Source organism: Helianthus annuus, chromosome 10 (assembly GCF_002127325.2).
Source record: "Helianthus annuus cultivar XRQ/B chromosome 10, HanXRQr2.0-SUNRISE, whole genome shotgun sequence".
Taxonomy (NCBI): domain Eukaryota; kingdom Viridiplantae; phylum Streptophyta; class Magnoliopsida; order Asterales; family Asteraceae; genus Helianthus; species Helianthus annuus.
Genome location: NC_035442.2, coordinates 61,266,131 through 61,280,537, shown reverse-complemented (window position 1 = coordinate 61,280,537; position 14,407 = coordinate 61,266,131). Strand labels below are relative to the sequence as shown.

The 14,407-nt window shown below is 39.4% G+C and overlaps 1 protein-coding gene across 1 annotated transcript; it reads left to right on the top strand.

The window, feature by feature from the left end:
• Nucleotides 1–8,492: 8,492 nt before the first annotated feature.
• On the top strand, nt 8,493–9,047 carry LOC110882269. Its single transcript, XM_022130335.1, has one exon. It carries the CDS (start codon nt 8,493–8,495, stop codon nt 9,045–9,047), a length of 555 nt encoding a protein of 184 aa, XP_021986027.1.
• Nucleotides 9,048–14,407: the final 5,360 nt, after the last annotated feature.

Genomic DNA, 14,407 nt, shown 5'->3' with positions numbered 1-14,407 from the left:
CTACACCCAACGACAACAAACGGAAATGGGATGGGGATTCCAGCAGGGGATCAGTTTCCGTTCAGTCTCAAGCACAGCAGCGCAGGAAGAATGACTACCAGAATCCGAGTCAGCAATCATCTGGCAGTCAGGAGCAGGGTGGATACCGGGGAATACACCCACTATGTAACAAGTGTAACAGGCACCACAGTGGAAGGTGTCGCAAAGAACGTTGTCAGAGATGTCTCAAGCTAGGGCACGAAGCCAAAGATTGCAGAAGCTCACGGCCAACTAATCAGAACCAGCAACTTCCACCACCAGCTCCTCAGAACCCACAGCAGCAGCAGCCACAGCGTGGAAACCAGGGATGTTTCCAGTGTGGGGCTGAAGGTCATTACAAACGCGATTGCCCTCAGTTGAACCAGAATCAGAACCACAACAATAACCAGGGCAACGGGAACTACAACAACAACAACGGGGGAAACAACAACAACAATGGCAACGAGGCAAGAGGTCGAGCTTTCGTGTTAGGACGAGGAGACGCAATGAACGATATTTGAACTTATAACTTATCTTGGGTTTTCATTATCATGTTTCCGCTACTCAAACAAGTTTGGTTTGAACATCAATTGTATTGGGTTTTATGAATTATTTTAACTACTATGCTTTATGTTTGATATGATGGATGGTTTGATATTATTGAACGCACCTGCCGTATTTATGAACCTTATGAACAGGGTGTGCAAACCCTATCTTGACAAGTCCGTCATAGTATTCACCGACGACATTCTGATTTACTCCAAGAGTCAGGAGGAGCACGAGCAGCACCTACGCCTTATCTTGGAACTCCTACGGAAGGAACAGCTGTACGCTAAGTTTTCGGAATGCGACTTCTGGCTTCGTGAAGTCCACTTCTTAGGCCACGTAGTAAACAAGGATGGGATTCATGTTGATCCATCCAAGGTAGACTCGATCAGAAACTGGCCTGCACCACGTACGCCAACGGAAATACGCCAATTCTTGGGTTTGGCAGGTTACTACAGACGGTTTATTAAAGACTTTTCAAAGATTGCTCAGCCGCTTACGCTACTGACACAGAAGGGTGTCACCTATCGCTGGGGAGAACCCCAGGAAACTGCTTTTCAGCACCTAAAGGATAGACTTTGCAGCGCTCCTATCCTCTCTTTGCCAGAGGGCACAGATGACTTCGTGGTTTATTGTGATGCATCCATTCGGGGACTTGGATGTGTGTTAATGCAGCGCGACAAGGTTATTGCTTACGCTTCACGCCAACTTAAGATTCATGAACGGAACTACACGACGCACGATTTAGAGTTGGGAGCCGTTGTTTTCGCGCTTAAGATATGGCGACACTACCTGTACGGTACCAGGTGCACGATTTACACCGATCACAGGAGTCTCGAGCATATCCTTAAGCAGAAGGATTTGAACATGCGTCAACGGCGATGGTAGAACTGCTAAACGATTACGAATGCGCTATCAAGTATCATCCAGGCAATGCCAATGTTGTGGCTGATGCCCTCAGTTGGAAAGACACTTTGCCTCGACGCGTGCGAGCGCTACAGCTTACGATTCAGTCTCGCCTTCCTGCACAGATACGAGATGCTCAGGCAGAAGCATTGAAGCCCGAAAATGTCAAGGCTGAAGCCTTACGCGGCTCACGACAGCGGTTAGAACAGAAGGCAGACGGCGCCTATTATGTAACGGGGCGTATTTGGGTCCCACTTTATGGCGGCCTACGCGAACTTGTGATGGACGAAGCACACAAGTCTCGCTACTCGGTACATCCAGGGTCGGACAAAATGTACCACGACATCAGCACTACTTATTGGTGGCCTAGTATGAAGGCCCACATCGCTACATATGTTGGAAAATGCTTGACCTGTGCGAGAGTCAAGGTTGAATATCAGAAACCAGCTGGCCTACTTCAGCAGCCTAAGATACCTCAATGGAAATGGGAAGAAATTTCCATGGATTTTGTTACAGGCCTACCTAAATCCCAGCGGGGGAATGATACCATATGGGTGATCGTGGATCGACTCACCAAGTCTGCACACTTCCTACCTATAAAGGAAACGGATAAGTTCTCCACTCTCGCAGACGTTTATCTTAAAGAAGTTGTTTCGAGGCACGGGGTGCCCATCTCCATCATTTCGGATCGCGATGCACGATTCACGTCAGAACTTTGGCAAGCGATGCACAAATCTTTCGGCTCACGACTAGACATGAGCACAGCATATCATCCTCAGACGGATGGACAGTCTGAGCGAACGATCCAAACTCTTGAAGACATGCTTCGGGCATGCGTTATCGATTTCGGCAATGGCTGGGAGAAGCATCTCCCTTTGGTGGAGTTCTCGTATAATAATAGTTATCACACCAGCATTCAAGCCGCTCCATTTGAGGCATTGTACGGGCGTAAATGCCTGTCACCTCTCTGTTGGGCAGAGGTGGGGGATAGTCAGATCACGGGTCCAGAGATTGTAGTGGACGCCACGGAAAAGATTGCACAGATACGACTACGCATGACGGCAGCACGCGACCGTCGGAAAGCCTACGCGGGTAAGCGTAGAAAGCCTTTGGAATTTCAGGTCGGGGACCGGGTTTTACTTAAAGTCTCACCCTGGAAGGGTGTGGTTCGTTTTGGCAAACGGGGCAAACTAAATCCGCGGTACGTTGGACCGTTCGAAATTATTGAGAAAATCGGCAAAGTAGCCTACAAGTTGAACCTACCAGCTGAACTCGGGGCAGTTCACAATGTATTTCATGTGTCGAACCTAAAGAAGTGCCTATCAGATGAAACCCTTATTATTCCTTTCAAAGAACTCACTATCGACGAGCGGTTGCAGTTCGTCGAGGAACCAGTTGAAATCACGGACCGGGATGTGAAGGTCCTCAAAAACAAGAGAATCCCTCTTGTTCGAGTACGTTGGAACTCCAAACGTGGCCCAGAGTACACCTGGGAACGCGAAGACAGGATGACAGAAAAGTACCCCCAATTGTTCGCGAACAGTACAACCACTGCTGAGGCTGAAGCTACTACTTCGGAATTTCGGGACGAAATTCCAGATCAACGGGGGGAGGATGTGACACCCCAGGAAAATCAGTGAACAATACAGTTTACCTAGCTTCCTCAGTGAGTGCATACCAAATTTCGGGACGAAATTTCCAATTAGTTGGGGATAATGTGACAACTCGAACTTTAGACTTACTTTGATGTAACGTTACGTACCTATATGACACTTTGAGTTAATGAATGTTACGATGTTACGTACTTATGTGGACTTGATTGTATAATTGAATGAATGATGTGTTATGTGCATTGTGTATATTGTATGTATGTCAATAACCCGAACCACACATCAAACCCGATCGCACAACACTCACCCTCGCATAAGCCTAAGCCTTTGGGCCGTTTTACTTGTGTTCGGACTTCAAGGGCTGCCCAAGTAGGGGCCGGCCCATTGCTTTTCTTTTGCACGTACAAACATACACACATGAGGGGATTTCACCTCATTCGTTACAAAACATAAAACACACAAAAACCCTAGACTCTTTCTCTCTCTCGGTTGCTTGGAACCCGACGGCAAGATCATTCCATACTCGGATCACCATTGCTTCTTCTCTAATTCGGTTAGTATATCTTTGATTGTGTTTATGTATGGTTCATGTGGTATTGCTAGTATTCATGCTAATTGATTGTTTACCGAATGATTGTAATCGGATGAGATGTGAATTATATGGATGGATAATCATGTGCTAGGATCTGGAATGATGATATAATTATTATGTAATCGGGTTATGTGAAAATGTTAATAAATCGGATTGCATGAAATAATCTAAGGCATAATAGATGTAAATCGGCCACTATATCATAGGTTCGGATTGTTTGAATGATAGTTTGAATGTTGCTCGATGATGATGTTGTATGATGTTAAATCGTATGAATATGGTTCATATGTTAGATTAGGGTTCTTATGGATTAATGAATGGATGCTTGTTTTGATCGAAATATGGCCATGATTGAAACTGTTTGGTTGTTGATTTATTTGGTAAACTTGGAAACTGTTAAATGCTTGTAACAATATTGCTTGAAATATGGAGACTATCCAACTGTTTGGCATAAATTCGGATGCTCAAGTCCAACCGTACAAGGTCTCTTGGTCGCACAAGAGGCCCATTCGCACAAGCTGACCCAATCACACAAGACATCCGGCCGCCACAAGATGTCTTGGTCGCACAAGGTTATTGGGTTAGTCTAACTGTTGGGCCGATGGACATGTTGGGCTGGTCTAGTCGCACAACCCAGTTCACTCGCACAAGGGTTACCAGTCGCACAAAGGAACCTGATCGCACAATGTAACCCCAGTCGCACAAGATTGTATGAATCGCACAAGATGTTGTTCGCTTGTTTTTGGGCCGTATGTTATATTTGGGCTGGGTATTATTGTCGGGCTGAATTAATCAGATTGCACAAGGCCCTTATGTGCGATCGGTTTGGGCCGAGATTTGTTATTGGATTTGTTTAGGTTAGTGGGCCCAATTGTTAAATCGCACAATGTATGATTCTATTATACTAATTGACTGATGTCGTGCAATAAGTGTTGCCATGACCTACACGTGCTTTTAACATGTTAACTTATGTGGTTCATGCGTGCAATACTTGAACGCAAAACCTGACTAGTGTGATAACCCTGTTAGGACGTGATTGATCACTGTTAGTTCAAGAAACCCTCTCTTGTGTATCTGCCGAGCAAACCCAAGGTGAGTTCACACAGCCAAGGCATGGGGTTCCCAGGGTGGGAATGGGATTGAATGAATTATACGTACATACTTAGTTAATGGAACTTAATGATACGAGTCCTCAGGGTGAGGATGGTGAAGGATAAGATACGGCTAGACTAGTATACCTACATGAACAGATCTTCGCACACACGCCAAGGGTTGGCTGCGATAATTATGACTGATCTTCGCACACATGCCTCGGGAAGGCTGCGAACTATACATATTAGAACTTCGCACACATGCCAGGGTGGCCAGCGATACAAATATACATAGTCTAGGATATTTGGGAGTATTAACCCAAATCTTCGCATACATGCCGAAAGGGCCCGCGATGGAAACCAATACTATACATGAGCAATGAACGAACTAATACGATACATGATTAGATGAACGAACGCAATGCTTGCTATACCATTTCTATTACTGAACTTACTTTCTATGAACTCGCTCAACTAGTTGTTGACTCTCTGCTGCATGCCTTGCAGGACCTTAGGTACATTATGGAGCTTGCACAGGGAGGAGCAGGTCGTTGTGGGCAAAGGATCATGAATGCTATTTGAACACTTATGATGATTCATACATTAATATTTATGTTTGGGTTTACTTAAATGCTTCCGCTATACTTAACTATATTACATGTTCAATATGATTGGTGGTTAAGATCCTGGTCATGTCACGCCTCCAAGCGGTGGTACTCCGCGTGTGGATTTTGGGGGTGTGACATTTTTGCTTTTTGGTCTTCACAATTTTCTTACAAAGAAGATAAGGACAAAACATGGTATAAATGAATGGATTAAGTCACCTTTTTAGCACATGTATATAAGACGAATGGATTAAGTCACCTTTTTAGCACATGTATGTAAGACAAAACGGAGAAAACGTCGGTGGCAAAAGCCACCGACTTTCTCTTTTAAGAGAGTATACAATATATGTGAATTAAATTCTTAAAAGAGAAAAAAAAAATGAAACAACCTGTGTTAAAAAGAAAAGTATATTGCAGAAAACGTCCTTTACATTTGTAAAAAGTTATATGTTTTGTCCTTTATCTTTAAAACTTGCCGAATACATCCTTTACATTTATTTTTTTATTACCTATTTAATCCTTTGTCACTAACTTGGTTTGTTTTAACAGTTAAATCTCCCCACATACCAAACATGTGAGGGTATATGTATTAATTCCTCTTCAACACCATACTGAAAACCCACAACATTGTTCAAACCCCCCCCCCCCCACACACACACACAATTTTTTAAAACCCTTAACTCACACGATCCTCGATCCATTTTCCGATCATAATCCCAATCAACTCCAATCACTTCCCACCCCTATTCCAGTCACTCCCCAAATGGCGACAAACAAAGGAGGTGGATTTCATATTTGAATTGAAGAAGATGAATGATTGGGGGTTGAATGATTGTTGATGGTTTTATAACAATGGTGTGAAGTTCATCATACATATTGTATTTTACACTTTTACCAAGTATGGAAGTTCAATGTTAAGAGTCAATAGTCAACGACTGATTTGTTCTGTTAACCCATTTTGTAAACTGGGCAAATATGAAAATCAAAACCATGTTCATGCTTTTGGCAAATAATTTATCCTAACGAGTCGAATTGAAAACGAGTCGACTTGGCAAATAATTTATCCTAACGAGTCGAATTGGCTCAAATTTACAATGAGTTGAAAGTCACCCAAATTGTTACTCAAATATTTTCATCCATGCTGCCATCGACAACAACACAATACAGAGCACAAACCCGTACCTCCTAATAAAATAAAAAAACAAAATACACATTAACCATGGTTTGATGTTCACATTGTTGTAACAGGATACATTAACTTACTCTGAATCAGATCAGTTTTCTACAAGAACAACATCAGCTCTGTTTAGATCTTCAAGAGCCATTATGTGTTGCAAGCACATCTTATCTTCATATGTATTTTTGTATAGTTTTTATTAGTTTTTAAGTCGTTTAGGGCCGCTTATAGCATCTAATACTAATAAAGGATTACATTTACTGTCAAATGGTATTCTCTCCTCTAACTTATTTCCAATTAATGTCACATGACAATTTCATCTTTAACTCATTAATAATTATAATAATTAATATCTAATTCTAATTTACATTTAAAATAAAGTGAATTTCAAGGATTGTCCTTTATCTTTATACTCATTTTCAGACGTTGTCCTTTATATTCAAAATTGACGAGTTTTGTACTTTATGTTTTCAAATCATGCACGGTTTGTCCTTTAGGCCTAACCCAGTTAGTTTTTTCAGTTAAATTTGGTCATGTGCTTTGCATATGAGGGCATTTTTGTCGATTCAAATTTGGTCTCTTCCACCCATCACCACCTCTATCACAACCTGCCACCACCCACCCCACCCTACCTCCACCTCCACCTCCATCAACTGCCGCCTTCACCACCTGCCACTAACCGCCGCGATTACCATGTGCCACCTTCTTCATCACCTGCCATCACAGACTGTAACCACCTTTAAATTTGAATTGGGGGTTATACCGGATCTGCAACAGCTGCGATTCAATATTGTCGTTCCGGAACTGGGGGTGAAGTAACATCTTCACTGGCTCAAGCTTTAGGATCTCTAGTAATAGCACAGGTTTGCAACCAAATAGTACAATTAATCTTCTTAACCCCCAATTCGAATTTAAAGGTGTGATTGCAGGTGATGAGGAACTGGAAGAAAATAGGCAAGCTTGCAATCAAGTTGGCAAGGGATACTTGACTATTCTTATTGACCTCCTTCTTTTTCTTCTCTTGATCAGAAGCACGACATACAACTTTTATAATAGCAATTCAACAAAGTATTACCAATTTGATACTCTTTATAATTTCATCTAATTTTATGTTTTTTTTTCTTTGGCTTGTGAAGCTGAATCTATCCCAGGACGATCAGATATTCAATGCGTGCATCGTTGGCAGAAAGTTCTTAACCATGAACTAGTTAAAGGACCTTGGACCAAAGAGGTATCTTTTGGATTATATTTCTAGAAGATTCATTAAGTTGTATTATTTTGCTGTGTTTGTCATGTTTAACAAAATAGTTATTAATTTTATATGTAAATCTCTGTTCAGATGATCGTATTAAAGAGTTGGTTGAAAAGCATGGCTGTAAGAAATGGTCACTTATTGCAAAACATTTGGCTGGTCGAATTGGCAAGCAATGCCGGAATGGAATAATACAACAGTGAAAATAAGTTTTTTTTTATCCAAACAAATACTTGCCGACAAATTTGGCTCTTGGAAATAGTAAAATTAATGACGACTCTCTATGGTTTGCTAGGTATGCAGATTCGGTATAACCCCCAATTCGAATTTAAAGGTGGTTATAGTCTGTGATGGCAAGTGATGAGTATTAGTATATTTAGAAAGTCAATGTTTGTATTATAATTGTGCAGATTATTAGCATCGGTTAGGCAATTCTGTGAGCTTTGATTGAGGCTAAATTGATGTTGTAATATCTTATATATTGTGAAGCTGAATAGAGAAAGGGCAAGGCAATTATTTACCAAACTATCATGGTATCAGCCCTCTAACTCATTCGATCCTGCCAACCCCTTCCCTTCCTCTCACAACAGCTAACTTCTTTCTTGGTCTACCATTCCCTTCTTTTCAATGATCCTAAAAACCACCCCGCTATAACTGTTTCCAATATCAAAACATTCATCCCCATTACTCTCAAGATGGAAACAAGTGAATACGCCTCATGGGCGGAACTCTTCAAACTCCATTGTCGAGCCTATCAAGTTCTCGACCATCTTTCACCTTGCCAAATCGAAACATCCTCCGCTGCCGCCAAAGACACGGACAAAGAAAAATCATCGGACTCCAAAACCGATGACGTGTGGGATCGCCTTGATGCCATAGTCCTTCAATGGATCTATGGCACCATTTCACACTATCTTCTAAGCACCATCATCCGTCCCAACTCAACCGCTTGTTATGCTTGGACAGCCTTGAAAAGCATTTTTCACGATAATCAGGAGACCCGGGCTGTGCTACTACAAAGGAAGTTTGCAAATGTCAAACTTGACTCTTTTCCATCCATGTCCGCCTATTGTCAAGAGGTAAAAATTTTATCCGATCAACTTGCTAATGTGGGCTCTCCGGTGACCGAACATACTCTTGTGATTCAACTAATCACCGGGTTAAATGAGGCATATGGGGGGGGGGGGTCGGTTCCATTATTGCCGATACCAAACCATTCCCTACATTCTATGAAGCCCGGTCACAGTTGATTCTAGAGGAAACGACTAAGGCTAACCGGGTTTCTAATGCCACAGCCCTACACACTTCCCATACCCAACATGCTCAAACTCCAACCCAAACCGCACCCTCCCCTTCACCGCACACAGCTCCAAATTCAGCCCGTGGTCGGGGTCGTGGCCGAGGTCGCGGACGCCAACCGGCCACTACCCAATACTCCCCATGGCCTTCCTCCTACTGGTCCACTGCCCCATCTTCATACTCCCAAAACCGACCACCAACCTGGCCCAACCCAACTCCTTACTACTGGCCCGCACCGCCCTGCCTGTACCCAACAGCCCTGCCATCTCGGCCTACAACAACCAGCCCACAACAGGGTATCTTAGGCCCACGCCCACAGTAAGCTTATAATGCCTCGGACACCAATTACACTCCGATGGAACTAGACCAAGCTTTTAGCTCCTTCTCGCTCCATCCTCAGGATCAAAATTGGTACATGGACACCGGTGCCACAGGTATAATGACTCACAACTCTAGTAATCTTTCTTCCTGTTTTAGTAAGGTTTATAATCGAAACATTATCGTCGGTGATGGCAAAACAATTCTGGTCTATGCTATTGGAAATCATACCCTACCACACCCTTTTCCTAATTTCAAACTAAATAATATTCTTTTCTCACCCAAACTTGTTAAAAATTTAATTTCCGTCCGTTGTTTCACCACCGACAACAATGTTTCCATCGAATTTGACCCCTTTGGTTTTGATGTGAAGGAACTCCACACTCGGAAGCCTCTCCTCCGATGTGATAGCACCGGTGACCTATATTGTCACGACCCCCGACCCACCCTGGACGGAATCGGGTGCCGTGAGCAGTCCAGTGGTACCGGTGATTATTTTTGGAAAACATTGCAGCGGAAATTTCATCAGGACCGTGAGTTAGGAAAAATATCAGAGTTTAGAAACACCGGATTTTATTTAAATAGATGGAATAAATTCCATGTTTTACAAAGGTAGCTTTTAATAAAAATGATATTTCTTAATTTGATTTAATTAATAAAATAAGCCACTTCTTGAAGTCCTTCAGTGCTGGATCCAATTCTTACTCCAATATACTGTAATTACCTGAAACGTGTTTTAAAAAGGGTTTTGTCAGCGGGAAATACTGAGTGAATCATTCATTTTGATAAAATGACACATAGTTATAAATTACAGCATAAGAGCGATTACTATGGCAGTATCTTAATTAATATCTGGTCTTGCCACCCGTGTGACGATGGTCATACCACTATTGGGTCCAGTCACCCAATTAGTGACGTTTTGTCACTGTTAGGTCTTATTAGCCTAACCCATGTTAGGGCTTATTGCCTAACGGTGAGAAATTAGTAATGTGCACAATACCCCACTAACCGGCGGTTAAGATAACCACGACTTAATCCCTGTAATTATAACACTTTGAAAATAATTTGGAGTATTGTAAAACAGTTGGCTCACAAACTGTGAGAAAAGAGTTTATAAAAGAGGAATGACTCACATTGCAGATTTAACGGGCAAGGTATAAGCCTACTGATTAGCTTTGATTAAACCTAATTTAACATAATGCACACACACAGGTTAGTAACTAATACAGCAATTACGTCAGTTCACGAGATTAAACCTTCACAACGATTAATCAGTGCAATACTCGATAATTCAATCGGATTCACAACGAATAACAGAGCATAGTCCGAATTCGAACAGCACTCTAATATTCAAGTCGAAATCACGACGAATAATCAAAGTACAAGCTCAATTGAGCAGCATCTGGACTATCGTTGGATAGTTATAATCGATCGGACGTTGAATCGTAATAGCGATCGAGTTATTATCCTGATTGCGGCAGCAATTCGAGACCCGTGTGTGTTTGTTGTATTGTTTCTGTTATAACTTGACGTACACAGCGAGTTTTTACGTCGTTTCAAAGACAGAATTCAAGTCCCAGACTCCTCTATTTATACATGAAATTTGACACCGTCGCGTAGCGCGAGGGGTACCCCCCATGGGCGTCGCGCTACGCGAGTGGTAACCTATGTTCATAGGGTAGCTACGTGTGTAACTAGGCTTGCTGTGTTGACAGTTTTATAAAATTCGATTTTGATAGAGAGTTATGAAGATAATCGTTGGCTAGGGTTTATCCCCCCCTGAGTTTTAGGGGCCCTGATCCTGATTCTGATTGTTCTGGAAATTTTAGGGTTAGTGCAGAATTACTTGGGTTTCTCAATTAGGGTTTTCTTAATAGCTAATTACCATCCTAATTATGGATTTTAGTGACAGTTGTTACATCCTCCCCACCTTAATAACAATCTCGTCCTCGAGATTTGGATTATGATATTTTCTTGGGTTATGTTTCTTCTTCTAATTAAGAGAAACAATGTATCGTGGAATGGAATCAAAGGATATTTTGAGGGTATGAATTTTGAAAATAAAAATGACTTATAGGAACAATTGGATTCAATATCCGAAATGAATTTTCTTTGATCAATTAAGGAAGGTTCTGAATTGATAAATATCTATTTGTGAATGGAAGTATGGAAAATGATTTGTTAATGATTATCCGAAAATCAATATCGTTTACTTAAATGGTACTGGACAATAGAGTTTAGTGTATCATAATCTGAGTACATAATTGTACCAAGAATATGACAAATCAAATGAATGGCGTATGAATAGGGTTTAGCACATGCTACAAATCTATTCGGACGCTACAAAGTGTTTGTAATGATTGAAAGAATTTAATAATGATGACCGAATAAATTCACTGTTTTCGAAATTGAGAGTTTCAAGGAAGCGAATCTGGATATTTCAAAAGATGAGACATTCCGATGAAATGATATAGTTTCCAAGGTGATTATGTTTAAGCCAGAAGATATATGATGTATAGATTTTTAGAATGAATGTGAAGAACTTTTTGGAATTAATAAAATTTCTTTGTCAGAAGAAAACTTATTTTGATTGGTACCTAAGGAAGACTTAAGATTGACAGGTTCAAAATGAAATGGAAACATGAAAATGATTCGTCAAATATTGAATTATGATATGAGAAAATCAATGTGCTGAGATGGGTGATTTGTAAGAATACATGAGAAGACAAGTGTATTTTTGTCGTAATACATAATTGTATTCAGATGATTTTAATCAAAATGTTTTATTTAAGGATAGGTGATATTTTGATTTATTAAATACCTTTTCCTTTTATGTTATCATAAAGTAGAATAATAAATAAATATAGATAGGTTTAAAATATCAAAACCCATGGTAAATTGTGACAAAATAATGATATAGGTTTACCCAATATTCTAGAACTTACGATTACCATTTTTTTTAAAATCAAGTGTGTTTAACTATAAGATTTTATAATGAGGTATTTTAAATTATAAAAGTAAGATAATAAATGTTTATTTTAATATCAAGCATACTTAAATATTGGTTTGTGTAAATAACATTTGATATTTTAATATATATATTTTATAAAAGAATATTTCTATAAGATGAACATTTATTTATAATATGTCTTGTTCATGAATACTTAGACAATTATTTAGATAATTTTATTCGTCCCTTTAATTGTTCTATGAAAATATATCTTCTCTTTACAATACAAAGTATATATATATCTATATATATAATATAAAATATTTATATATATATAATTGAAATTTACTAAATAAGTATGATGACTTAATTTATATATATTAAATAGTTATTATCATTGTTGGATATTGGTTAGTACTGTCTTGTTTAAGCATAGGTGATCAGTCCATGCCTAACTAAGGCTACGCTATCCAATACCTGTCTTGATAATAACCTTAATACCTAAAAATACTATTAATACCTACTATTATTAATATTTTATTACAAATATTCACCAAAAATAAATAATTTAAACGAGATTAGCGCAATTTTTAAATTTTGTGAAGAATGTCACCACAAGGTGATCGTAATCAAAAAAATGATTTGATGAATTCGAAGACTAAACAAGCATGCTATGGTTCAAGAGAATTGAAGTGCTTGTTGGGACTATTTTGAATATGATGGCTTCAATCCATCATATGGGATTTTGAATTGAATACGAAAATGCGAGCAAGTTCAAACAATTGAACTTTGGTGTAAACAAAATGAGTTCAAGAAAGTTCTGACATGGTTACAACAAAACCATGTATACCATTAAAAGGAAATCGAGTTTTTCAAAGGAAAAAATTTATCGATCAAATATCAAAGAGTAATCATTTTGCAAAACGCGGTAATGCAAAGATCAAGTATAATGAAATGATATTTGAGGTTGGATAAAACAATAATTTGGAATGAAGCCTTCCTAGGGTCTTATAACTCATATGAACCATATGCACAACAAATAGTGTATGGATTTACCAAGAAACGAGATAGATCACTATTTGCTATTATGAAAGAATTCTTTATGGTATGATGACCATTACAAGAACACGAAAGTCAACTTATTATAGGCAGAAGTCGGAATTGCTACGAAGGGAATATAAGAACTTTTATCTGGAATTTTGTGTGATAACCGTTGTTAAGTGCCATTATCAAGGAATGTCGAATGAACTGAAATGGAATAGGGAATTTGCAAAGGTATGTGACTCCTTTTTCAGTGATAATAATTATGACTTAGTTTAGACTGTGCACCAATGATTGTGAAATCTTGTTCCAACGTACCTCAGCGAAATGTAGATCGTTTATAGGATCACGTGGCAAAGTGCTTCTTTTTTATTAGTAGTTTTCTACTGACAGAATTAGTATTGGTGTCATCGTGCTTAATTTATACTTTTCAAAGGTCTTGCCTTGGAAAGTCGTGTGTGATATATTTCAACGTCTGTGGACGTATATTTTAAGTTTCATGTGTTTTCTTGTGTATTAGCACAACTTTGTATGTTTCTTACTTGTGTATTGTAAATTTTTATACTTTCGATGATATCCCATCTTTAAAGGGTTCTCATTGTATGAGTTACGAGGTAAATGATCAAACAAAATAATGTTTGATATTGGAAAAGAGATTCCTGATAAAGAATTCTAGACACGGATGCTTGTGTTTTATTTCAATTTGTCAATTCTTATGTTTTTGGAATTTCCTTATAGATATACCTATTTATATAATCACATATTTCACATGCTGAAATAAACATACCATTTATCAGGTCAATGTATTTAACAGATTCATATTTCCAAGAACCACTCAGGTATTTGGTCATGATACTATTTAGGGAAATCTTGTCACTGATTTGACGTATCCTTTACCCCATCTTATCCGGTTCGCGCCGGAGCGGTAATCTCAATATGTCCGGACAAGCTGGAGAGTCTGCTACTCTAGACCCAGTTTTGCCGGAGAAAATTTTCTATTTC